This window comes from Wyeomyia smithii, chromosome 1 (assembly GCF_029784165.1).
Source record: "Wyeomyia smithii strain HCP4-BCI-WySm-NY-G18 chromosome 1, ASM2978416v1, whole genome shotgun sequence".
Lineage (NCBI taxonomy): Eukaryota > Metazoa > Arthropoda > Insecta > Diptera > Culicidae > Wyeomyia > Wyeomyia smithii.
The window spans coordinates 200,366,437-200,392,275 of record NC_073694.1 but is presented as its reverse complement, the minus strand read 5'-3'; the positions used below and the strand labels follow the sequence as shown (position 1 = coordinate 200,392,275).

General features: G+C 40.9%; 1 protein-coding gene across 18 annotated transcripts in view; it reads left to right on the top strand.

Annotated features, from left to right (window-relative positions):
- The first annotated feature begins 693 nt into the window (after nt 1–693).
- The window catches only part of LOC129718965 (peripheral plasma membrane protein CASK), a 692,936-nt gene continuing 667,790 nt past the window's right edge, over nt 694–25,839 (top strand). For 13 of the 18 annotated variants that reach the window (XM_055670236.1, XM_055670248.1, XM_055670249.1 and 10 more), the window contains exon 1: nt 697–3,107. In XM_055670236.1, coding sequence (XP_055526211.1) covers nt 3,049–3,107 — 59 coding nt within the window. In that variant the 5' untranslated portion in view covers nt 697–3,048. Of the gene's footprint in view, nt 3,108–25,839 lie in introns of all 18 variants that reach the window. The other 5 variants (XM_055670250.1, XM_055670233.1, XM_055670231.1 and 2 more) reach the window with 3 other exon arrangements.

Below are 25,839 nucleotides of genomic sequence, written 5' to 3'. Positions count from 1 at the left end.
TAATTATTGATTATTGATTATTAATATGAAAAATCAATAAACAAATTAAGTCAACAATAAATTCTGTGAATTAACCTTTGAAAGGAATGTATTACCGTATTACCATCGATATAACAAACAAAAATACATTTGAAAAAAATTTCTTTTTAAAAGTATAGTAATAAAAAAAATATATTGACGACATTCAACATTCAACAAAACGAAAGTCTGAATTTAAATGATTTTTTTTGGGACTAAAATTTTTTTTTGCAACTTTTTCCAAAAATTGATTATGAATAATAGTGTCACGTGTAAAGAGATGTTTGAATCCAGAGCTACCGTTATCTGCAGAAGAAGATAACATTATACCATGATCATAAACACTAGCAAGCCCTAGATACATCAATCAGAACTCCATCGCCTTCATTTACTTCCGAACGACCTGCCATTTGCTACCCTTGGAACGCCTCCCCGGCTTCCAATTGGACAACATCTCACTAGCGTGAAGCTCAGCTCACGGCTCACCCGTTGTGCCTCATGTGTCATGTGCTATCACAACTGACACTTTCGTCGTTGTGCATCTCACTTTGGCTGCCACGAGCAGACGCACTGTTGTCGCAACTGTCCCGTTCCTTCCTGTGGCCTTTCATCGTGCGCTATTTACATCTGGGATTTCGTAAAGTCACTTTTTTATAGATGCCGTCGTCGGTTAGTCAGTGTTGTTATTCCCGTTGGAAGGTTTCGTGATCCAGTTCGATAGTGGAGGATTCTTACTAGATTCCGGGTGGCTTTTCCGTGCAGGCTGGGCGTAGTGCGGAAGATTTATTCTGATCCTGTGCGAAAAAGATAACAAAAGTAAACGCCAAGTGGTTGTTTGTATTCGAGTGAAACCGCAAGTTTCAGCTTTTATTTTTCTTGTTTCTTTTTTGGTGTTGTATATTTACGTTCGGCAGAGGTTACTAGTGGTATGTTGATGATACTGATGATGTTTCTGGCGTAGAAGAACGTGCGGGTTTGGGAAAAATGTGAGTGCCACTCCCTTCGCGGTTGAGCAGGATTAGATGGGAAATGAGTGAACGAGTGCTGCTCGGTCGTCGTCTGGTGGCTCGTTGATGGATTCTGACTGGACTACGCGCGGTGAGAGGCTACAAGAGGAATCTTTGCTAGAGGAGATTTGGTAGCAGATAGCCAGCTTCTTCCTGCGAATCAGTGCGGTTTCCTTCGGTGCGTTTGGGATGCGTGTGCTTTTACTTTGGCGTGTGAAAGTGTAAAATTTCGTTCTGATTATTTTGCGGCTACCTTGTGCTGACTGACTGGAAAAGGTCACACAGTAATTTTTGCTTCCCGCTTTGTCCACCGCTCTCCGGAAAAGTTTGCCTGGGCGTTTCAGCCATGGTTGGATATTGAAAAGTTGTTTTGCATAACTGATTATTGTGTTTGAATAGTGCTTGCGAACCTTCGATAGTGTAATGCAAAGAAAGCTCTTATCACGGTAGCCTTGGATTGTAGCTCGGCTGGTGATTTTTCCAGGGTCGAAATTGAAAAGTTGTGAAGGAAAAAAACGCCCCACCCTCCAGTCTACCCAGGACGGTGCATGGATGCTGAACAAGAGATTCTACAGTGAAGTGTGATTTGATTCGAAAGTAAACTCCTGCTGGTAGCTGCTAGTACAATTTTTTCACTGTTTCCGCTACTGGGTTAGCTGTAATTAATTTGTTGGACATTGACAGTAGTTAGTACAAAATTTGACAGAAGCAAGATTGTACTCCACCGTAGAGTGTTCTTTCGTGCACGTGTGTTTGTGAGGGGAAAGAAAAGCGTCACCGTGGTGGTAAGACGGTCGGAAAAACCACCCCCTCGCAGCAGCAGGACACTCAAGGAAGCTCCCCTGCGCCGTGAGTGCCGCCGAGGTGAGGGTTCTCATTCGCAAGTAAACAATTCGAGAGCGCATACACGCGCACGTGCTGCGAAACAACACAGTACAAGCTGTAAAGGTGAATTATTCCGGCGTTTCGTCCGTTGTTTGCTGGTGTTAGTCCTGTGAGTACCGCTACCAGCTTAACTGCACTCATTCGGTGGACGTCAAACGTCGGCATCCCGACCACAGCAGGATCAGGAAGCTGTGGCATCCGTAGACTAGGCCGAGTTGTTTCATCGGGTCCTAAATTTCTCGGTCAGTGTTACAGGAGAATCCATATCGAGCAGACACACCGGCTCCAGCGCCTGTTTTCCAGGTGTGTCGGTGTGGTAAACCCACTCTGCTGCAGCACCTGCTGGACAAAGAGGATACCTCCCATCCTAGCCTCCAGCGCAGTTCGGGCGAAGATCACCTGCGGGATAGCCAAACCGGAACCGGTAGCGCCATCTGTGTAAGTACGCGGTAGGATAGGACTGGCGGCGGCCGCGTGCGTGACTTGAATTATCTCGCGTGTGTTGAAATTGTTTTTTGTTTTTTCACTATTTGTTCCCGTTTTTTTTCGCTCCGCGCTGGCCGGTGGTGATTTATTTACGCTGGAAAAATTTGTTTACTTTCGCTTTGCCGAACTGAAACGTGTGTGAAGCTGGGAATCAGCAAAAATCGGTAATAAAATATGCTTTACTGGCACTGAACGTGTTTCTGATTTCTGATGGATTTTGCTTGGATTGCGCGAATGCCGCCGAATTCGTGAATTAAACCAAAGGTGACGCAACGTGAAGATTGATTTGCTTAGTGTGAGAAGAACCGGAAAACGTTACGAAAATCGGCCGGGTGGTCACCGTTTAGTGTGAATCAGCGTGGGATTGATGACTATTTATAGGCGTGCATACGAATAACAATGAACATTATCTAAATTCGAGTGAACGCGCAGTGCACCGTAGAAGTGATAAGGAATTTGGAGCAGATACAATAGTGCTGGAGGAAGGGTGTTGAGTGGGAAAGAGGAAGATAAAAAGAGTGACGAGAACCTAATTAAAAATACAAGTAAAACCGCAAAAAAGAAGGAGAAAACGCAGTGACATAACCCATATAGAAAAAAAAAACTAAACACATTGAATTGATAAGGCTTGTGAGCCAAAGATACTTTTACCATGGCTGACGACGAAATTCTATTCGATGACGTCTACGAGCTGTGCGAGGTGATTGGAAGGTGGGTTGATTTGCTTGTTTTAATTTTAGTATAATAAAGAAACATGACAGAACACATAGATAACCGCAGGGTCCTCTAACTTTGTTGACGTCAAACCTCTTCCCTCTCTAGATGAAATTATTTAAAACAACCTAACTTTTATTTCAAAGAATTCGTCAGCTTTCGAAGTTCTTGTTGATATTGTTAGCCTCCAATTAGGTAAAAAGTTTTCGATTTCTTTTGGCAGCGTCTCGCATTACATTATTAGAAGATGTCTCCGAGGGAAGGATTGCTCTGAGTAATTATGATGGAAAGAAAATATGATGAGTATTCGAGTCTTTTTGCTGGTGGATTGGATGGTCATTATAGCAATGACCTTTAATATTTTGTTACCTTTCGATGGGGAGCAACTTTCGGAAATGATTCGAGTAGGATTCAATGAGCCTTTTGGAGATTTTGTTGTTGGTTGGACTCAATTCTAAACTCTGTAGAATGAAACAGATAGAATATAGAAATAGAAGCTTGGCATTCAGCCCTGGACTTGGCATTCAGCCCTATTAATTTCGATTTTTGATATTGAAAGCTGTTCTTTAAGCTCTGATCTTCGGAGTTTTGATCGCCGAAGTCTGGGCGTTAAATTATAATTGATAGAGGATGATTTAAAAACCTAAACTTCGAGCTCAGGACACGGAATACAGAACTTAACATTCTAAATTATGCTTTCCAAACTTGGAACTCAAATACAAAATAACACCATTAAACTCGGATCTCGGGTTTGGAACCTTGAAGCTAGTAAGCAAAAATTTGTGATTCTTGAAAATTCTAAACACTAAACTTAGGTCAGCATATATTTTTGAAATTAACACAGAATTTTTTCCTCGTACCCTCAGCTTCAAACTCAGAGCTTTACTTTAATCATTTCCCGAAGGTGTCATTTTTCATGTCCTGCGATGCTATTTAGTACCACCCCCGGAGGATACTATTTCGCTGTAGCCTCGGAAGTTCTATACTAGAAACTCTAAAATTGAGCTTTAAAGCGTTGAGCTTTGGACTCTGAAAAGCAAGCGCTCAAAAATAGAGTATTTCTTGCTCTTCTAGGCACGAAGAACAGAATTAAGACTATATAGAGCATAAATTGAGCCTGCTTCCAAATCTAACGGCTTTATCTGGTGAATACAAACGAGGACGTTGACCGCAGCAGTTACGAGTGAGTATTCCTCCCGTAAGCGGCATTTTTTACCTTTCTCAGTGAGTTTTTTTTGGGGAACGTGAAACTCAGAAATGTATAATTCAATTTATCCATTTTTTTTCTCGTACCTTTCCTGAACCGAAGTAAGATGAAAACGCAATAATTTTCGGCTCGTGATCAACATAACAACAATACCGTAAAAAGTAGTTCCGTATCTCGTAAGATCTGGCAGCTTCCGTTCGAACAGCGGAAACTACAGCCATTCCAGCTTGGATGCTGGAAAAAGCTTCCAAAAGGCGAGACCGAAGTAGCTCGTTTAGCCGTTTACTATCTTTTATCGGTACCATTTCTGTTTCCGGTTGCAGCGCCATTTTTCTTTCGTATTCCCCGTAGCCTTTCAAATGCGCTCGGTGTAAACCTCTGAAACAATATAGTGTCAGCTGCATCCAGAAATTATCCAATTCAGTTCCAGGACCCAGCGTCAATTTGTCATGTTCCAGGCCGGTAACTCCGTGCCTATAATGTTGTGCTGCGTCCTTTCCGTCCTACCAGTGCAGCCGCTGCATTGTAATTTTCTGCATAACCCAACTGCAGCTATAGCTAGCTAGGTTATCGGCAGAAAAGCGTCCTTCTGTGGTCTTCTGCGCATGTTCTATTACTTTGAACGTGCCGCGAGCTCATGCAACAGTGTTCGTGTGACCGACGAGTAACAACAAAAGTACCCCGTAAGTAAGAAACGGCACTCAGCCAGTAAACACAGGAAGGAGCACATGTTTTGGTATAGTATGCGTGCGTGTGGGTGTTCGGAGCACGGATTTAGACGGTCGGTGGCGGATCGTGGAAATACGCGCGTTTGTCATTTCTACTAGGATGCACCCTCGCCGTTACCTTGGTGTTTGGATGTGGAACACCAGAATGATATGGGTGTAAAAACGCTAGAACTATATCGAAGAGCATATGACTATGTAACAGTGTAATGCATTTGAGACAGTTTTTCCAGTTTACTGAAAATAAAAGCCACCATTATTGTATGATTTCCTTGATTGTGAGTCAATGTTTATCGAAGGGGGCTCAACAGAGTAGGAAAGAGTTAAGAATTTTTAAAAAAATATTTCAATCGAAAAACAAAGCGTATAGGTACTACGTAACAAAATGAGATGAACCTGCATTCATATAAGGACAATATCGTATCGATTTTTTTTCAATTTGTACCGCAAAAGATTGATTTTAACTGAAATGTTGTTAATGGACGTGTTTCAGAAAATTGATCGCTGGGCTCGAATTTGCAGTTTAAAATAATCATCAGAGAGTGGTAAATCATCCCCAGTGTGCAATTTCTGATCCTCGCTTATCTCTTTTTTAAATGATTAGGACTCCTGTGCGTTATCTACATCTACAAGTATTAGGGGAAGGAGCTAGTATTTAGTGGGAAAGTACTGATCTGGATTCACCAAGGTGGGTGATATTATAGCTAATACGCTTACTAACAGCCAGCTAAAACTGGCGTATCGGTGGTCAACCTGTCGCCTGCTTTGCAACTCTAGGACTATTTGAGAAGCGGCTGCACAAACCGCCCTCCAGATGTTAGGGTCTTCGCACATCCTCTGAACTAGGTTGTCCGGAGTAGTGTCTGACCCGCTCACTGCCATCATGTCGCTCCGCGCACGCGCAAAACGAGGACATACGAAGAAGACATGCTCAGCAGTCTCTTCCGCATCCACACATTCGGGGCACATGGGGGACCTCGCATGCCTGAACCTGTGTAGTTACTGCCTGAAGCAACCATGACCTGACTTCTCCATGGCGCCTTCCTACCCATCTGGATACCTCCGGAATAAGTCGGTGCGTCCATCTACCTTTCGTGGAATTGGACCATTCCTGCTGCCATCTGATCATCGATAATGATCTTCTTGTACCTCGTATGCCCTTTTTTTCCCGTTAGTAGAAGCATTCTACGACCTCCCTAATGGCTATGCAGATAGACATCATCCCGGACAGGACGCAGATTGCGTCGTATGACACTGTACGAAACGCACTTGCAACCCTCAGGCACATGAGCCTGTAGGTACTTTCAGTTTACCACGATAACTGATAGTACCTAGCGCTTTGAACCACAGTGGGCCCCCATACCTAAGTATGGACGAAACCACACTGGCAAAAAGTTTACGCTTGCTGCTGGTTACTTGCCAGACCGTTTACACCCTCGTACCAGTCTATTGAAGAGATTGCTGGAGTGGACCAACTTCCCAGCGAGCTATTGAAATACGGTGGAGAAGCACTGGCTAAAGCCGTGCACTGGGTCATTATCATGGTTTGAGAGGAAGAAAGAGTACCGGAGGAGTGGATGGAGGGTATTGTGTGTCCCATCTACAAAAAGGGCGACAAACTGGAGTGCTGCAATTACCGGCCAATCACTCTGTTGAACGCCGCCTACAAGGTACTCTTCCAAATACTTTGCCGTCGACTATCACCATTTGCCCACGCCACCACGGATCAGATATTCGCGGTTCGGCAGGTTATGCAGAAATGCCGCGAATATAACGTGCCCACACATCATTTGTTCATCGATTTAAATCGGCGTACGACACAATCGATCGGGACAAGCTATGGCAAATTATGCACGACTACGGATTTCCGGACAAACTGACGCGGTTTGTCAAAGCGACGATGGATCGAGTGATGTGTGTAGTTCGAGTTTCGGGGGCACTTTCGAGCCCCTTCGAAACCCGAAGAGGTCTAAGGCAAGGTGATGGTCTCTCGTGCCTACTGTTTAACATTGCCCTGGAAGGTGTCATTGGAAGAGCGGAGATTAACACGAGTGGCACGATATTCCAAAAGTCAGTTCAACTGTTTGGTTTCGCCGACGATATCGACATTGTGGCTCGGACCTTTGTGAAGATGGCGGATACGTACATCGGACTAAGGGCGGAAGCCAAACGGATTGGACTGGTCATCAATGCATCGAAGACGAAGTACATGGAGGGAAGGGGTTCACGAGAAGACAGTGCTAACCTCCCACCTCGAGTTGAGTTCGTCCATCTGGGCTCACTGGTCACTGCCGACAACGATACCAGCAGAGAAATTCAACGGTGCATTATGGTAGGAAATCGTGCATACTTTGGTCTCCGGACGTTTGGCTCCGATCGAGTAGAATTCGTCGCCGCACCAAGTTAACCATCTACATGACGCTGATCAGACCGGTAGTCCTCTACGGGCATGAGACATGGACTATGATTGTGGAGGACCAACGCGTCCTTGCGGTCTTCGAACGTACCATCTTCTGCAGATGGAAAATGCAGGTGGAAAATGGAGTGTGGAGAAGGCGAATGAACCACGAACTGCAGAAGCTGCTTGGGGAGCCATCTATCGTCCACACCGCTAAGATAGGCAGGTTGCGGTGGGTTGGGCATGTTGTAAGGATGTCAGACGACAGCCCGGTAAAGATGGTTCTTGAAACCAATCCGTCAGGGACGAGACGGAGAGGTGCACAGCGGGCAAGGTGGATCGATCAGGTGGAAGACGACCTGCGGACCCTACACAGACTACAGAGCTGGCGATCTGCAGCCATGGACCGAGTGGAATGGAGACAACTTTTACGTACAGCAAAGGCCACACCACGGCTTGTGACTGTTTGGTAAGGTAAGCCGATGGGTTCCCTGGCGGCTTTCCAGCTTTTGGCAGTAAGACCACCTCTACGGGAAGCGGCAGTTATCCAGGCACCTCTGCATGACTGCCTGAAACAGCCCGGGGCCGTTTTCATCGCCAGACTGATTGCCAGGTTAGGGATTTCATTCGGTCCCGGTGCCTTGCTCACCTTTAGGGAGCTCCTCATTCGTAACCTTAACCTCTCCCTTGATCCCGACACGGCTGTCGTCGCTCACGGATTAAGTGTTCGGCAGGTTGGCCGACCATCCCTGGTCTGTGTCTGAGATACTGGAACGTCGGATATGAGACTCGACTGCTGGAGGCCAAGGATTGAGCTCGTGGCGTGGAAAAAGTCCCCCGACGATACGCTCCAGCATTGCTGGTGATCGCTCTGCAGGTGCCAGCGTGTTTTGGTCTTGGCCATTACGATCCTATAGGCGTTCCCCCACGGGTTCGTATTGGCACCCTTTTGTTTGCCTTAATCGCACTCTTTAGTGCCGATCTTGCAAAACCTAATGCTGCACGGCGCTCAATTCTCTGTTCATCTGTTAGCGCACGCTGCATCCTCCGTCTTGCGCGGAGGCACGCACTGCGGAGGTCCGGAGGTCCGCTATCGCATCAGTTCACCAGTAAAACGGTGGCTGCCCATTCCCAGGTCGGTGAGTCCTAGGCAAGGTGGCGTCGCACGCCTGCGATAGTATTTCAACTAGTTAGTCAGCGAGCCAACTGGGCGGAGCCAACTGCTTCCATCGCACTCTCTTCTTCGAATGTGTTGGTGTGAGTGTTGGTTCTACCCGTCACTTGACGCATCGCGTTGTTTTCTACACTACAGCAAACCGACTGGTGGTCGCTATTGTTGTACCCTCCTGTATCGTCTACCCTCCAATTCGTGATCAGTCCTGGGCTGGAGAACGTCACATCGATGATCACCATTTCTGCTACACGTACATTTTGTCCCAACATTGGCCAGATCTAAGTTGAGCTTTGCCAAAGCCTCCAACAGGATCTGACCCCTATGGTTCGTAGAGCGACTTCCTCACTCAACAGTCCAAGCGTTGAAGTCACCCGCCACCACAAACGGCGTTAGGCCCGTTAGGTCCATGGATAACTGGTCGACCATCTGGATGAACGCGTACCCTTCGTTTGAGGTTGAAACAGCCTCCAGAGCCGGGTATCTGCTCGTCGTTTATACGGCCGCCATACTGGACTTATCCGAACCCAGTTACCGTTTCCAGGAGGGATGCGGTAGGGGTCCGATACGATGGCGATGTCTGACAGCGACTCAGTGACCGATTGGTATTTTGGTCGTTTTCCGGAACATACCATACACTTGGGATACTCCCCGCAATCCTTCGCTTTATGGCTTGCACCACCGCAACGCCTGCATAACTGGCTCCTGTCGGGCTCCTCGCAGGTCCAGGACTTATGTCCTCCCGCAAAGCACCGGGAGCAAACGTCTGGTTGTTGGAGTGTACCCAGAGCCAGCCCGCCCAGCCGACCTTTAGCTTGCCTTCCTTTAGTGCCAGGTTCGCATCTGCCGATGCTAGGCGGAAGGTAGCCACCTGGGTCCCCGCTGGACCCTTCCGGAGGCGGATTGACTCAGTGGCCATTTCCACCCCGCACTGCTCTTTGAGGGCTTGTGTAACATCGCACCATTCGGAGAGTCGCTGGAGAGTCATTTCCGAGGTGAGTGCCCGAACCTGCACATCTTTGCCAAGCAGCTGCTCGGCTACCGCCTTGTAAGAAGCGCCCTTGTTCTTCGCATCCTTTTGGAGCTCAAGAATTATCTCGCCAGTGTGAGATCGATGGATGGTTCCCACATTCGCCCCTAAATCCTTGAGCTGAGTTTAGCTCCTCATTTTCTTCAAGACTTAAGAGTACCTACTCAAACCCGTCAGTCTTGAGTATGAGGGCGTTTTTCTACTACGGTAACCCATGGGTTTCCGGCAGTCGCCGCTTCTGTCGATGTCCCGGCCTTCGAGCCTGTTGGTGTGCTAGCTCAGGAGACTAGCACCACCAACCGCTTCTTCACGTTGTCGGGGGCCACTTCCACCGGGGACTGCCTCGTTCGCTTACCGACCTACCCCGTAGAGCTAATCGCGGCGAATGAGAGCATTGGGGCATCGGTCTGAATCTGCTTAGATTCAGTTGCTCTCCTAGTCCTCACCCCCTTTTTGGAGGTTTCAACCCGAGCCACAAGTTCGGCGTGCTCACTTTGAGCTTCGTCGATGGTAGCCCGAAGCAGGAGAAGGCCCTACTCCAGATTCCTGGACATATTGCTCCTTTCCGCCACCGGGTTTTGCTGCATCCGTCTCCGCCTTTTTCTATGGAGACCGCTGGTTGCCACCTCGCGCGAAGGTATTCGGTAGTCCCTCTACACCCGTCTCTTGTTTCTCATTTGTGCTCATTTTTGTTAATTGGTGGTCTATGTCAAAGCAGTAAGGTCATGGCCAGGGTAGGTTGCCCATAGCGCCTTATGAGCAACTATGTCGCCCCCGACCGGCGTAAGTCTGGAAAGGGAATCTGGCCCTGAAACCAATTTCCACCATATGATCCTTCTCCTGCCTGATTCTCACCAGGCAATGGACGCGGAACGTACTGGAAGGCCTGCATTGGTTGTTATCTCGCTGTTTCAAGCCGTCACACAACCTTACTAAGGGAGCTAGGCGCAGGTGCCAACCTAGAATCGTGATACTAAAACGAAATCCGACTTGAGTCATAGAAAGTTGCGGCGAGTTGCCGTAATTCGGAACTCACTGGAATCGGTCCCAATGAGAGGGTTAGTGCATTTGAATGGTGGGAGCGGTACTATTCGCTTCGTCAGAGATGCTTCCGGGTACTTGTGGCTTTTGCGAGATTTCAAAGGGTGGCGAAGACCTGGAATTCATTTTTCGATCAAAGCAAACCTACAAAAATGAAAGAAAAAGTTCTAACTGGAGCGCGATTCTTTTTTAAATGGCTCTTCAGCACTTAAAACGGAATTTTTTTCAGCATAAAAGACTATCCTGACTGATACACGGAGAATCCTGAGTCAGAATTTCCAGCATACCTATAACACGGTGACGGAATCGTGAGAGGAATCGTTTCTGCGATACGGACAGAATCTGTTCGAGCCATTGGTTTCTCAAGAATCCAAATGCACGATTTTGCAGAGTTCATTTTGAAAATTCTTTCGGATTCGCGTACACGCATCTGAAAACTATCCGATTTGTGCTGGAAATATTACATACGTTTTATGAAACATGTTAATTATTGTGGTTCTGCACGCTGTGATTTTAAAGCTTCTTTGTAAAAGTTTCATGGTACAGATTCATAATACGTTTTTATCAAACCTTTCACGTCTCTGTAATTGCAATATATTCTATAAAAATAAAATAAAATGATTGATATATATTCTATAATATAGGAGAATAAAGATTAGGCTTTGACACAGTTGCGGTTCTGCTTGACATCTTTACGCGCTGATTTTTCTGTGAAAAGTAGTGCCCAACATCCGACAACTGCTGTTGGCAACATTATGTAATGTTTGGCAAAAGCTAATCCGAATGTGTGTTCCTGTGAAGACGGTGGATCTGATTGAGAAAATGTAGATTTTAACTTAGTTAGTAAGAAAGTATAAAAAACCTAAATACTCCTGCAATTGATGGTTAACAAACGAAATTTCATATTCAGAAAGATTCCATTTCAGCAGAACTAGATTCATTATTATTGTTTTTTAACTTCCTGTGAACTGAGCCTCATAAATGATAGAGGAAGGTCAAAAATTAAACATATATATCACCCAAACGAACTGAACACTTCGCGTCCATCTAGCATCAAGCCGAAGTCGCTTCAACGTTTTTGAATGCGAACGAAACTTCCCTGAACACGCAAAACGAATTATAAATTTCAACATTCATTACTAACAAGGGCAGACTATTCGACATGACTGACGTCCCGGTTAAAACAAATTCATATTTATTCGGACGAACACATAAGTTTTGCATAGATTCCCTAGGATTCCTCATATTGTAATTGTGGGTGTCCTCGATAAGGAATCCTGAAAAAATGCTCAAGACTGTCCTGTCTATGTGACCAGGATTCGTGAATGAAAATATGTCTTTAAAGGATTATTAGAAATGGATTATTAGAAATGGAAATACCCGGACGAACACATTAGTTTCCAATATGTTCTGAGGCTTCAATATTGCAAGTAATTGTTCAAATGAAAGAGGAGATGAAAATTATAAACAACAAATTAGGATTGAATTGAGCTAGCGAGAGAAAAACTCAAACGGAAATGGGAAATAGGGAAGAAAAATTGGTTCACGTTCCTTTTCTCTGAAATCGAAAAAGAAAAAGGAACTACGCAACTAATGAGAGAAAAAAAAAACAACGTAAGCAATAAAAAAACAGGCCTTTACTTAAAAAAAAAAAATAAAACGAAAAACGGGAATAGAGATTATAAAACGATTTAAAAAGAAGGCAGAAAATATAACAAGGAGAAAAGAAGGACATCATGCGGTAGGTAAACATCATGAAAGTAAAAACGACAACAAAACAAACTTTTGAAAAGATTATGTTACAGCTTTTGAAAAGAAAGACGTTCAATGCGAAATTCTTAATTCTATCAACCATTTTCGAATTAAAGCACTTTGTTTTAAATTTACTATAGTTATCGGCACATCTATTGTAGGTGTGAGTGTATATGAAATATCTTCTACTGAAACCAACTGAATCTATAAAATTGCAGCTGGAAATTCCTTTCGAAAGGAAAATCATAGGAAATAGGAGCTCTGAGGCACATCTACTGAGCTTCGGAGATCCTTGCCAACCATCACAAACAAGTGCATTAGCACTTTACTGTGGACTTCTAATTAGCACGAATAAATTCCTATGCCAGCAGCAATAGCAGTAAAACTGGCACTCGCAATGACATTTACTAATTGAGACACCAATGCGGCAGCAATAATCTAGTGCCATCAATTAATTAGAGTGTTGGGAGTTATTTTGCCAGGACGTAAATCATCACGGGCTGTGCCTAGTATGAATCTGTTTCTGAGAACATCCTACGAATCCCACTCGATATATTGGGATGAAGATGGGTTTAGTAAGCCCTTGTGAAGAGAACAACAAGCGAAGTGATAGAGAAGCCATCACGAGTCGAGTGATAAAATCATAACACAACGGAGTAAGATTTCACTTCGATCGAACTGACAGGTCGAGCATACCTGCAATCGAACTTGTCAAGTAGAAAGCAATGAAAATGGGTGTCACCGTACGGAATCCGGCCACAAAAAAAAAAAAAAAAAACAAGGAAAAATTAATTTATGAAAGTAGCATTCCCTCATCGATTTATGAAATTTGCATATTAAATGTACCAGTTGCGCATGAAAATGTGAACATTATCGCGAAAAAGCAGACAAACAAACAAATAAAATCAATTGAGCAGTTGGGTAAATATTTCTCCACTCAAAATCACGACATAACGCGAAACGCGTTGCCAAAAAAAATATACCATTAAGTCCCCCGATGGCACATTTTAAAGCGCTTACACTGCTAAATAACAGGAACTGCGTTACCGGCCAAGCAATGTATCACGGCTCTAACGGCGGAAATTATGCGGCTCATAAATTACAGTCCGGTTGCAGGTTTTTAAAAAATGCGCATCTGCCTGACAATAAGTGCCGTTGGATGGACCGAGGATGCTACTTTACCGAAAATAAATAAAACAACCCTTCGGAAGGTCTCCAGTTTCGTGAATAAATGATCACCACCAGCGACCGACCGACGACAAGCGCAAGGCCACACTAAAGCTGAAGGATGATTACTTAATGATCTATTAATAATAAAACAAGCTCGGGCCCGGAGTTTTTAGTTTATTTTGCTCCCCTGCTTCTCCGTTTACTTTGAATTTATTTTATGCCCGTTTTCCTCCAGGGAGCTGCTTCCGTATTTTTCTCATTTCCAATTAATTTGATGAATAGCGTAGGATGCATGATCAATTGGTTTGGAATTGGATAGGCATCGCCGGCGAAAGCCGTGAATTTCGGTTCTATTTTTCTTATTATGCTTCAGTCAGACATAGAATTTCGATGAAAGAAAAATTTCCGTTAAAGAAGCCCCGAATTTTACCTGCACAACAAACACGAGCGAAATTTAAACTCAAATGGGATAATGTTACTCATAAATATACATTGCAAGTATCCTTATTGTCATCAAACGACTTCAAAGTCGCTTGTTACTGATAGAAGTTGACGGAGCGACAGGCTTTTCGGCAACGATGGAAGTAATAATGGATACTGCTTGCTTGCGTTGTTGGTAACATCACTCAACTGGCCTTTTTTAGACATTGAACACCGAAAAAGTCTCAAGTCATTGATGGTAACAGAGCTTTGTTGAGCTAAAATTGAACTTATGTGACTGATTTTCACGGCAGATAACAAACCGTGACCCCACGCACCCCCTCTAGTGCCAGGTTGGTAATACGAAACGATAGAAGATTGCTTCGGGGCCAAAGCAGAACCGGATAAACATGTTGAGCCGAGTGAGCGGGGGCCTAGTGTGGTTGGTAACGTCTCCACCAACCACGCTCGACGCCTGGGTTCGAATCCCACCGCCGACATAGGTGTCGATGGTGGCGTGATCCACTCACAACCAACCCAACTGGTCTAGATTCAATCCTAGCCGACACCGGGAGATTTTCTGAGGCGAAAAATCTCTGGGATCACGCCTTCCATCGCATGAGGAAGTAAAGCCGTTGGCGCCGGTCCGTTAATAAACGGGTCGTGAGTTAGGGTCCTGGGTGTGGAGTCGCCTCCCTGGGCGTCGGTGATTGGCCACAACAGTGGCGGAACTAGACCGACGGAAAATAAGCGAGAATAAAAAAAAAAAGGTTGAGCCGAGCAACCATGGCAACCTCCCGTTTCGGGTCCGTTCCAATTGTGCTGAATATTTGATTAGACGATGAATTTTTAATGGGGGGAAGATTCCTTGGCCCAGATTTTTTCTCCTTGATGCGTAAACCTGCCATATGTGTGGGCATGTGTTCAATATGGGAATTGACATTTCCTACATCTTTGGTATTTTTACTCGCACATGATCCGAATAATGAATGTTTTCAGTGTAGTTGCATTAGCCTTTGTAGCATTTTTCTGGTTTTTTGTGGGTGTTGACTTTGCAAAAAATGTGCGGTTTTTGTGTAGCTTCACCGAAACAAGACAAGTTATAAATGTTTATAAAAGTCATTCGGATGGGTACGGTTTCTATTATTCATAACACTGAACCGTTTCTTGGGATTACACTTCGGGGGTTAGTTTCCTGAGCAGAAAAAGCAGAGGTGAAAGATTTATTTTATTTGCTATCTAATAACAATTTTAATTCTCCTTCCCTTCATACATGAAGGGAAAACCATTAAATCCTAACGTAACTATTATTTATGAGGCAAAAATCCTAAAACAATAATCATCAATTACAGGATAAACAGCGAAAAAGCTGTAGCTGTTTCGCAAAATACACAGCGGTCGTAAACAACGTGTGCCAAACGAGTCGAGAGCTAACCAACCTCTAAAATTGTCATAATTGATGGGTAAACCTTTCCTTTGTCCGGGACCGCACCAACGTAATAGTGCACCTGGGTAAAACAAAAACATTACCAAAACCACCAGTAGAAGATTTTTGGCCAGCTGTCAGCAAACTGTAGGAAAGAAAAAGAAACGGCTGGCAGCCGTCATGTCCGAAAAGCTGTCTCCAACACTAAATCCTGCTCGAAAAACCGAACAAAATTCGACCATTTGCCGGTTGTTATCGCATCGCACCAGCATTGCATGGTGCAAAGCGGGTCAAATTTTTCAGCCTGTCCAGTGTCGTCCTTGACGACAGTACAACATATAACTGCATCGGAAAGGGGTGAAAACGTTTTCTATTGCACAGCTTTCATACGTAGGCTTAGCTTGAACGGCATAACCAAAGCGGATTTAGCTCCGGTATGTGGCTAAAATCGATATTGTTTCATATAAGGAATGGCATAGTAGCTTATCTCTCATTGCCAAATACCAAGGCATTCATCAATTTGGTAAAAAAATCAATTCAGCCCCCGACATCGAACTGCATTTTTTTATATTATTGAACCTACAATCAAGATGTCCTAGGGATATCGAACGCCATTTTTCTCTTGGCAGTTTCCAAACTACCCGGGAAGAGCAAAACCAGGACAATTTGATGTCACCGCGGCAACACCGGCAGATTGCTGTCGAATTCTTCGCTGTCGTCTCTTTTCGTCGCCATTGGCGTCTTATGTAGCTCTCATCGGCATCGTCACAGCACCGTGGTTCTGTTTTACAGTACCCACATTCCTGTTTCTCAATCAGGTTACAAACATGAGCCGAGACGTTCATTGTTATTGACACCCGGTGTGATACGGTAAGTGAAGCAGCGATTTGCGTTCTTTGAATAACAACCCGGTTGTATTTTATCCTATCACTCCCGCCGCAAACACTACCCTAATCGGAATCCAAATTATGTTACAGTAAGAATTCTTGTGTTGGGTCTTACACCACAAAAGCTTGTGTAGCAATCCGAGTGTAGGAGAGAAAAAATTCTTTCCCACATCTTCTGAACAGTTTCAAACAATCACTTTAAAAACAAACATTGGGCTTTCGTGCTAATCTTTAACAATAAATTTCAAACATTAAACCATGCCCGAAATTGGCAGCATCCAACCAGCCACAGCAAACCAACGAACCCAAAGGATAGACATAAATTTTCCTCGTCTAGCGCTTCGGTTGTTATGATGACATACAACATTTAAAAAAAAACCTTATTTTGTCAGTCACGTACACGGTACCGTCGCCCGCTCCTTCCGTCCGCCGCCCGCACCCGGTGTACCGTCACGCTTCAGCTTAGTCAGAGCACGGCTCTTGTGAGCTTTGGCACTAGGAAAGCAGCCTTTTGCATGCCGGCGCGTCAGATCACGTCATGAAGCATACTTTCCAATTTCCAATCATCAGCACTCACAGCAGCCGCTTGAGGATGTTTTTCTTTCCGTCTCGACTAGTTTGGTGCTGTGAATGTTGAACAGTTCTGTCTGCAGCTAAACCGCCACAAGGGCTTTCTCGGCAGTGCATTGATTGAAAATGATGATGCGCCTACGCTTCGACAGTGGGGGACGATTTGTTGGTTGACGGAGGCGCTTGGTTGTTTTTTTCCCCGCTTTCAAAGCGCGCTGCTACCGACAGAACGGGACTAACGTTGAATCCTTTTTCGAATAAAACCCGTCGTAATCATAAATCATGTAATCCTTCCACCCGACTCAACTGTATAGCAATTCTTCTCATCAAACGGCGAGAAATCGGCTAAGCTTTTTGCTTCTTGAGTATGCTGCTTTATGATTTCAAGTTGCTGAAGTCGTTTTTCAAACGACTTCTTTTCTCTTCCTACTACTCTGGGTGTTGGATCAAAGACCGTTTCCTGACCACAACCGCACAACCGGTACGGATTTGCCTCAGTTTGCTTGGCCGGCGAAAAATTGAGCAACCGTTACGTAATATGATTTAAGTTTCGATTAACTTTTCGTTTGTGGCGAACGGAGTTATACTGACGGCTGACGCAAGAAGCCTACATTCAAGTCACAGCCTTGCTGAAGTACAAAAAGCGACCTTCGTTTGTATGATTGTTTTTATTCGTCTAACGCTTTTTTGGAAGAAAAGTATAATCTTTTTAGTTCGAGTTTATTAATTTTTGTTTCAACAGTATTTTTTTTCCATGCGATGTCTATTTTTTTGAACGATAAAAAACTATCTGCAAGTTTGCTGAAAACGTCACATAAACGTAACAAACTATTTTGAGTAAAATGAAGAGAACATAGTGTTTTTTTTAAATTGTAACATTTTTTTCTCATTTCTACATAAACAAACAACTTTAGCCAACTTTTTTAAGTTTGCATGAAAAAATAAGAAAACAAACTTGTGGATTCAATTCAAATTTCAGCCTCTTTCTTGTTTACCTTTCTCATGTTTCTGGCAAATGTAAACGTTTTTCATTCATTCTATTTGTTTTTTAAAAGTATTTTTTCTCTTTTTTTCATTTTCTTATTTTTGTTTTTTTTTTTCTCTGCTTTTATTCTATATTTGTTTAGTTCTCTGCATTCATCTATTATGTTGCATTCATTTATTATATAGACTTTTTCCATATAATTTTTCTCCGGTATTTTTAAAATGTTTTTTTTTCTGTTTATGCCCTTATTTTTCATTTTTTCCCTGTTTTATCTGTTTGGCGTTCCACAGCGGATCAATCGGCGAACTGCAGCACTACATAGCATTGCTAAATATGTCCGAACATGTTAGTAACTTTGTCCAGATCTATCGCGTCGCTTTTGATCTTAGCCATTTGGCTACTGCTAATAACTGTGAGTGGGCTGGTAGCATGTGTGTATGATCGTAACGTCTTGTTTGTTTGCTTGCAGTGTGTGCGGAGCGGAGAATAGCAAGAGAACTAGAATCTTCCCACATCATCGGTAAATGACTATCCAAAATCAACGTTTCTCTTGAACATCGATCAACGCTTATCGGCAAGGTTACCAATCAATTCATACAAAAAAATCACAAGGGTTGTGTGCAAAGCCACGACCGCAAATTCAAGTAGAAATACAAACCCCAAGCAACCAGAAGTTCGAATTTCACTTAACAAACGAACTTAGAAGTTCACATAAGGTTCAGATTTAGTTCCGCGGAACTTTCTAGCTGAACAACAGGACACATTGCTCACAAACCGAACTTCATTCTAAATAAAGTTCCGTCAGTACTAGAAAGCAACTTGAAAGTTCATAAGAAGCTGCTTGCTCCTCTTCTTTGGAACCTAAAAGTTCACATAAAGTTCACACGTGGACTTCAAAACCGCTTGAAATTGAAGTGCGGTTAGCATTTTATCCGTACTTTTAATCAGCACGAAAGTTCATGAGAAGCTGCATGCTCCTCTTCTTTGGAACCTTCAAGTTCACATAAAGTTTACACGCGAACTTCAAAACAACTAGAATTGAAGTTCGGTTAGCATTTTATCCGGACTTTTAATCAGGACGAAAGTTCGAGAGTGAAGTTTTCAAATGAAAAGTTTAAATTCGTGCTTCAGGATCAATAACAAAAACGAGTTTTTCAAAACCTATAATGAAAAGTGATTTGTTTATTTTATTTTATTATCATCGGATAAAACTTCTATCGAAATTGGAAAAGGAAAACAAAGCTATTACTCCAATAGGTAATATCAGCGTGCATAAAGGCTTTCGTAATATAAACATTGTTATTTGTTACCTCACAGTAAATCAATCATGCACTCTGGTATCCAAGAATGGGCAGCTCAAAAAGGAAAGTGAACCGAAAGTAAGCTGTGAATTCCCGTTAGAAGAAGATATACACTTGTTTGGACGTGATATTCGCATCCCTGAGCATTCATCTGAATTTTAAGTTCTCTTTTCGCTCGGCTACAGCATGATGTGGCCGGTTTTAGAGGTCCGAATCCATTTTCCAGGCACGAGAGCGAGAACGCAGTGAGAGTTCTTTATGTAAGTTCACATTTCGTTCCGCGTGTACTTTTTCTGAACTTGAAAGTTCGGAAAAAGTTCCGCGGCAGCCTTTTCTGAACCTCAGAGTTCACATGAAATTACGCGTGTACTTTATCTGAACCTCCAAGCTGAAAGAGAAAACCGGTATGTTTCTAGCTATGAGCATGTAGGTAATAGAGAAAAATCAGCACATCGAGTAAAATCGACACTGACCTCATATAACGGGAACGGAGCAGTTGTATGAATCTGGGCTCCAAAGCGGGAAGACTCGAGTTCGAATCTGGTGTGGTGGTAAGTTGCAAAAAATCATGAAATATAATAAAAAATAAAGCCAGGCAAATTATCCTTCTGATCTAGAATTCCTCCAGTACATGCTAATTGATAGGTTAGAAAAAAAAAACGAAAAATAAAAAAATACTCAAGTTGTTTTTTATTTTGAGTTTTTTGAAGTTTTATTTTCAAGCTGAACAGAGTTCTGTACAGCGACCCAACCGAACTTAATGTGAACTATCTAGTGCAGTTTAGAAGCTGCTTTGCATGCTACTCGGAGTTTATTCATCAAATACGAACTTGAAAGTACGGTTAATTACTTAAAAATTGAGTTGAATAGAATTCTATTCATGATCGTTAGTTTGGCTGATTAGACTATGAAATCTACTTTTAACCGAACTTTTGGTTACTTGGGACAGGTGGTCGTTACAATACTTGCATTGTTGCATTTGACAGTGATCGCAAGTTATAAATTCGAAGCAAGTTTTGAATGATAGATTACGATAAGATTACGATAGACTATCTCATATCAAAACATTATCAACATGTTTATCCAACACTAATAAAATAACTCTCTGAAAATAAAGTTGCGACCCTAAAAAGATTCAAAGTGGCAACTGAGGTCAGTTTACGGGCTATAAATATCATTCCGACCTCAGATGTCAATTTGAAACTTTTCAGTGTTAAGTACCATATTATTTCCAGAGTTATGTTATTGATCTTTGTCAAATGCAACAATGCATGTAATGCAACAACAGCCATGGTTTTATGTCAACTTGCGGTTGTAGCTTTGCACACAACCCTTTCGATTCCGCTACTGGTACCCGCCGTAGCTACCGCTGCTGGTACCCGATAGTATTAACTTTTAATTCGAGTCTTCCATTTGTGCTTTAAAGGACAATTTGTTGATTGCATCTCTATGCAAACCCCGATAGTCAACTTTTTACTAGAGTAAGAAGTAGTGCCACTGCATCTCCCCCTGACGTAGCTACCACTAGCGCTGCTGGTACACGCTGCCGCTTCTACTGTTACTAAGTGAGGGCTGTCCTAGTCGCTATCCAGAACTAATATGACTAATTTAGGCAGAGCATGCTTTTATATAGACCAGATAGTACTTTCCCGGTTTACTAGGTATATGATTCTGTCGACCGTGCTGGGGTAAGCAAGTACTAAGCGACAAATCAAAGGTCGAATTCGGCGTTTCAACAAAGTTAGAAATATTTTAATAGTACTAGTATAGTATTTTCGAATAATCAAATTTCAATTTTCTGCATTGGGGCGGATGCATAGATGATTTTCCAATTGGTTGCTGCAAGAACGAAGGAAATCCATTGAAAATTAACCAACCTATCAGCATTCAACAATTATTTTACTCTTCCTGTTAGGATTTTTTCTTCTGTTCTGTTTTCGTTTCTCCGTTCAATTTTTATGCGCCATTTTTTCAAGTTTTTTTTCTGTTTTTGCTTGTGAATTTTTCATTTCTTTTCCTGTTTTACCTTTTTGGTTATTTTTCAAAATTATTTCTGCTCATTTTATTTTTCCTATTCATTTTTATCGTCATTCCATTTTCTTGTTACTTCATAATTTTTGCTTGTTCATTATGTTTTATGTTATTTACTTTTATATTTAATCATTTCATATTTCCCTATTTTGCTTCTTTAAATTGTCATTTCCTTCCTTTTTCTTATTTCCTTATTTTGCAAAGTGAATGTGTATGCTGCTCATATTTTCTTTAATTATTTTTTCAATGTGTCTATTCCATTTACTAAATTATGTGTCCTTTTCTCATACAAAATGCTCTTTCCCCGTTTTTTAACCTTTCTCAGTTTAAACTGTTTTTTTTTTTCTTTGGTTATTTTTGGTTGTGATATTTGTTGGTTGTTTTTTTCTTTCGCTGTTTTTTTTTCTTAATTTTTATGATATTTCTTTACTGTTTATTCTTTTCTATTGCAGTTTCTTACTTCCATTTCGTTTTTTTGATTTGGTCTTTCTATCATTTTCTGTCATGTATTGTCATACATTTTTTTATCCTGTTAGTTTAACCAAGTTATTTCCTTTCCTTTTTCTTTTTCCTTGTTTATTTTCCCTTTTTCATCGCTCTGTGTATTCCCTTCATTGCTCTATTAATCTGAATCCTCTTTTGAGTACACCAAAATCGCCTTTTACGAGAGAGATACGCGGCGCCCTAAGAAAAAACACGTAAAATCCAAAATCTTGATGGAAAATCTTATCATTTTCGAAAGCCGCGTAGAAAAAAACTTGAGTTGTAAAACATTTTTCGTGATGTGATTCCTTAATTGAAATGACGAAACAAAAAGTGCGCGTAAAAATGGATTTAGATTTTTTTGTAAGTTGATTACTCCTATATATTTTTCCTTTTGTGTTTTAATCTGTTCATGAATCATTACTAATTTCTACTTTTCTCTTTCCATCTAGTTTTTCTGCGGTATTATTTCCATGTTTTTCCTGTTTTATTACCTAATTTTTTTTTTAATACGTTTTTGCCTTATTTTTTACTTTCTACTATTTCGCATTCGATCTCATTTAAAACTTGTTTTTAGTTTTCCCTAAGCAAACGTAGAAGTGACGAACGTGCAGAGCAATTTCCCTGTGGCCTTTTAGTGCACCTGCGAGTTTGCTGGGGGTAGCAAAATTCACAGGGATGGTTTAAAAGCTATAATGTTTCTTTTCTTCCAGTTTGTGCGTTGAGGTATTTTTCCCCTTTTCTCCGACCAGTTTTTGAATTTAATTTGAATTAAAAAAAAATGTGTTGAACATCTTCTTCCAAAAGTTCAAACTTTAATCTGTTTTAAATTTTCGGTTTTAAATTTTCTATTCTATGTTATACGTTTTCCAAAATATATTTTTTTGGTCATGACTCCTTTTTCTCTTTGGTTTTCCTTTTTTCAATGTTGACTTTGTTCTGTTTTTTCTTATTATTTTTGTGGCCCCTCTTCCTTTCTCTTCCTTTGTGAACCAAACTTCTTCGTTCGAGTAATTTTTTTTCATCCTCTTAAACGCATCAAAAACAAATTAAATAAAAAAGTTCTTTCTTCTTTCTAGTGAGTGAGTGTTATTCTGCTTCTGTTTCTTAATGTAGTCATTTTTCTGATATGATCATATATCTCGTGTATTTTTTCTTTCATTAAACCTCTTGGGTTTTTTTATTTTGTCATTCATCTGAAGTTATTTAATTTTGTTAATGTACATTTTTTCTAATTGTGTAGTTTGTTGAATAATTTGGTTTTGAATTGTTTTTTTTTTATTTTATTTCTTTTAATTTGATTTAATTTATTGTTTTCTATTCTCATTCTTCTTGCAAGTGGATACGATTCTATTTTGTTTTTTATTATATTTTGCTGTTTGACTTTTCACTATTTTCTGTAATGTTCTGCTATCTAACTTTTGGGCCCTAGTTTTTTAATTTACCTTGTTGTGCTGTTTTCTTTTATCATGCTCCCTCCTCTGCATTTATCTCTTTATATTTTTACTTCCTTTTCTTGAACAATTCTCTCTGGTATTTTTTCAATGTTGTTTCTGTTTTTACTTTTCAATCTTTGATTTCGCTTCTTTTTCCACCTATTCTTGCTTATTTTTTTCTCTTTATTTTTGTATTTTGCATCCAGTTCATCTTTCACCTTCATATTTTTTTTCTTACGCCTTTGAATAGTAATTTTCTTCATTCTATTTTTGCTGTTTTTCACAAAAAAAACTGTATGCTGCCATATTTTATTTTATTTATTTTTCTGAAACTTTATGTAAAATTATTGAAAAAGTGTATTGCTGCTGTTTGATCAGTATGACGTCTTCGGCAAAGATGCAGATAATAATTTTGTCTTTCCGATTAAGGTATAAACCGTGAAAAATATTAAATAAACCTAAAAGCTTAATTACAAAAAAAAAATCCATAAAATCTACAAAATGTTGGCTAAACATTGATGGTTGTCTGATCATGGAGAAATGAGAACAAAACGGCCATCTTCATATCTCGTTTCTTATACCTTTCTCAGTTTTCTTGGTTTCTTTTCTATTTTTAAGTTATTATTGTCATTTCTTTTTTAATTCGCCTTGATTTATTTCTTGGTTAGGCTCACTTTCTCTTATTGTCTCGATTATTTTTGTGATCTGACTTGTTCTATTTTTTTTTATTTTTCGTTTCCCTTGCTCATTTCTGTGGCAAGCGATTCTTTTTGCTTTCTCTGTCGTGTTTTCTTAATTTCCATAAAATTTTTTTACTGTTCATTCTCTCTTATTGCCGTTTTTTGTGTTCTATTTTATTGTTTTCTTTTTGACTTCCTATCATTCTCTGTCTTGTAGAGCTATAAAATGTATGGTCCTATTTGTTTTACCAAATTATTTTATTTTTGGTTCTCTTTTTCCTTGTTTTAGTGTTGTGCGAAAGTGATATTCAAACCTGGATTATGAGGATTTAAAAAAAAAGAACTACATTATACTTACATACATAATTGAAGTTCTAGTTCTAGTTGTTATCTATTACTGTTTCCTCACGTTCGATTATTTCAAGAAAAAAATTGAGTTGCTACTAGCTAGCATTTAAAAATTGGTTTGTGATCGAAAAAATAACACTCCAGTGACAACATCCATAATATTTGCGAAACCCACGTCAAGCTTTAATTCAATGATCGTGTTTGGTTCACCCTCTGAAAACTATCCTTTAAATTCTTTTTATTCTTTATTGAAATTAGACTTACGTTGGTATACGATTTGTGGTTTATTGGTCTAATAAGTATAAAGTAATACGTAGTTAGTATAATAAAGGTTTCTGCACCACTAGGTGGATTAATTCAGGTTTTGCCTTTCTCCTAGAAAAGTATAGCAATCACTGGAAAAACCAAAGGTATAATAGTGCTCCAAAGTGTCGAATCTCGTATATCAATCGACTTAGTTTGACGAGATGAGCATTTTCTGTATGTGTGTGTGTGTGTGCGTATGTGTGTGTGTATGTGTGTGTGTAACGCTCTCCCAATCTCACTCGATTTTCTCAGAGATGGCTGGACCGATCTTCATGAAATTAATTGCAAATGAGAGGTCTAGTTGCCCCATAAGACCCTATTGAATTTCACTGCAATCTGATTTTTAGTTTAGAGGTTATGTTCTAAATCACGAAACATCATTATCTCGGAAACTACTCAACCGATTTTACAAAATTGGTTTTAAATGAACGAGCTACTTAAAAAACCCTTAACTTTTGAGTTTCATGAAGACTGAACGTGTAGTTCAGAAGTTATTTAAAGAAACGTGTTCTGGAAAGTGTTTAATCTCACTCATGTTTCTCAGAGATGGCTAAACCGGTTTTCATAAAATCAGTGTCAAATGGAAGGTCTAGTTGCCCCATAAGACTCTATTGATTTGTTTTGCAATCGGACTATTATTTTGCCTGTTATGTTTAAAAATGTGAAATCCAGCTCTGAAAAGGAACGAACTACTCAAACTCACTCACTTTTCTCAGAGTTGGCTGAACCGATTTCCACGAAATTAATGTCAAATGAAAGGTCTAGCTGCCTCATAGCCCCCTACTGAATTTCAATGTAATCGGACTGTAACTTCGTCTGTAAAGTATCAGAATGTGAAAATCACGAAACTTCATTATCTTAGAAAGTACACAACCGATTTGAACAATATTGGTATCAAATGAACGGGGTAGTTAAAGGTTAATTGATGAATTTTATAGTGATTAAACACGTGGTTCAAAAATTGTGAAAAGAAACATGTTCCGGTGACTTTTCAAATTCACTCGTTTTCCCGAAAATTGCTGGACTAAATTCAACAATCTGAGTGTCAAATGACAAGTTTGGCTTTCCAATAGGTTCCCATTTTATTTGACTATAATCGTATTTTTATTCCAACCAATATGTATTAAATTATAAAAACAACGGAAGTCTATTATCTCAAAGATCACACGACTCATTTGAACATATCTAGTGTCATTTGAACAGGTTGTCTCTCAAACTCACAAGTAAGAAATTTCATAGCAATTTGATATGTGGTTCAAAAGTTATGAAAAGAAACGAAATTCAAAGACTTTTTAAAACTGTAACTGCTTTGATCAAAACATATGGCCTCAACAAAATTTAAATTTGGTATTGTGCTATTCG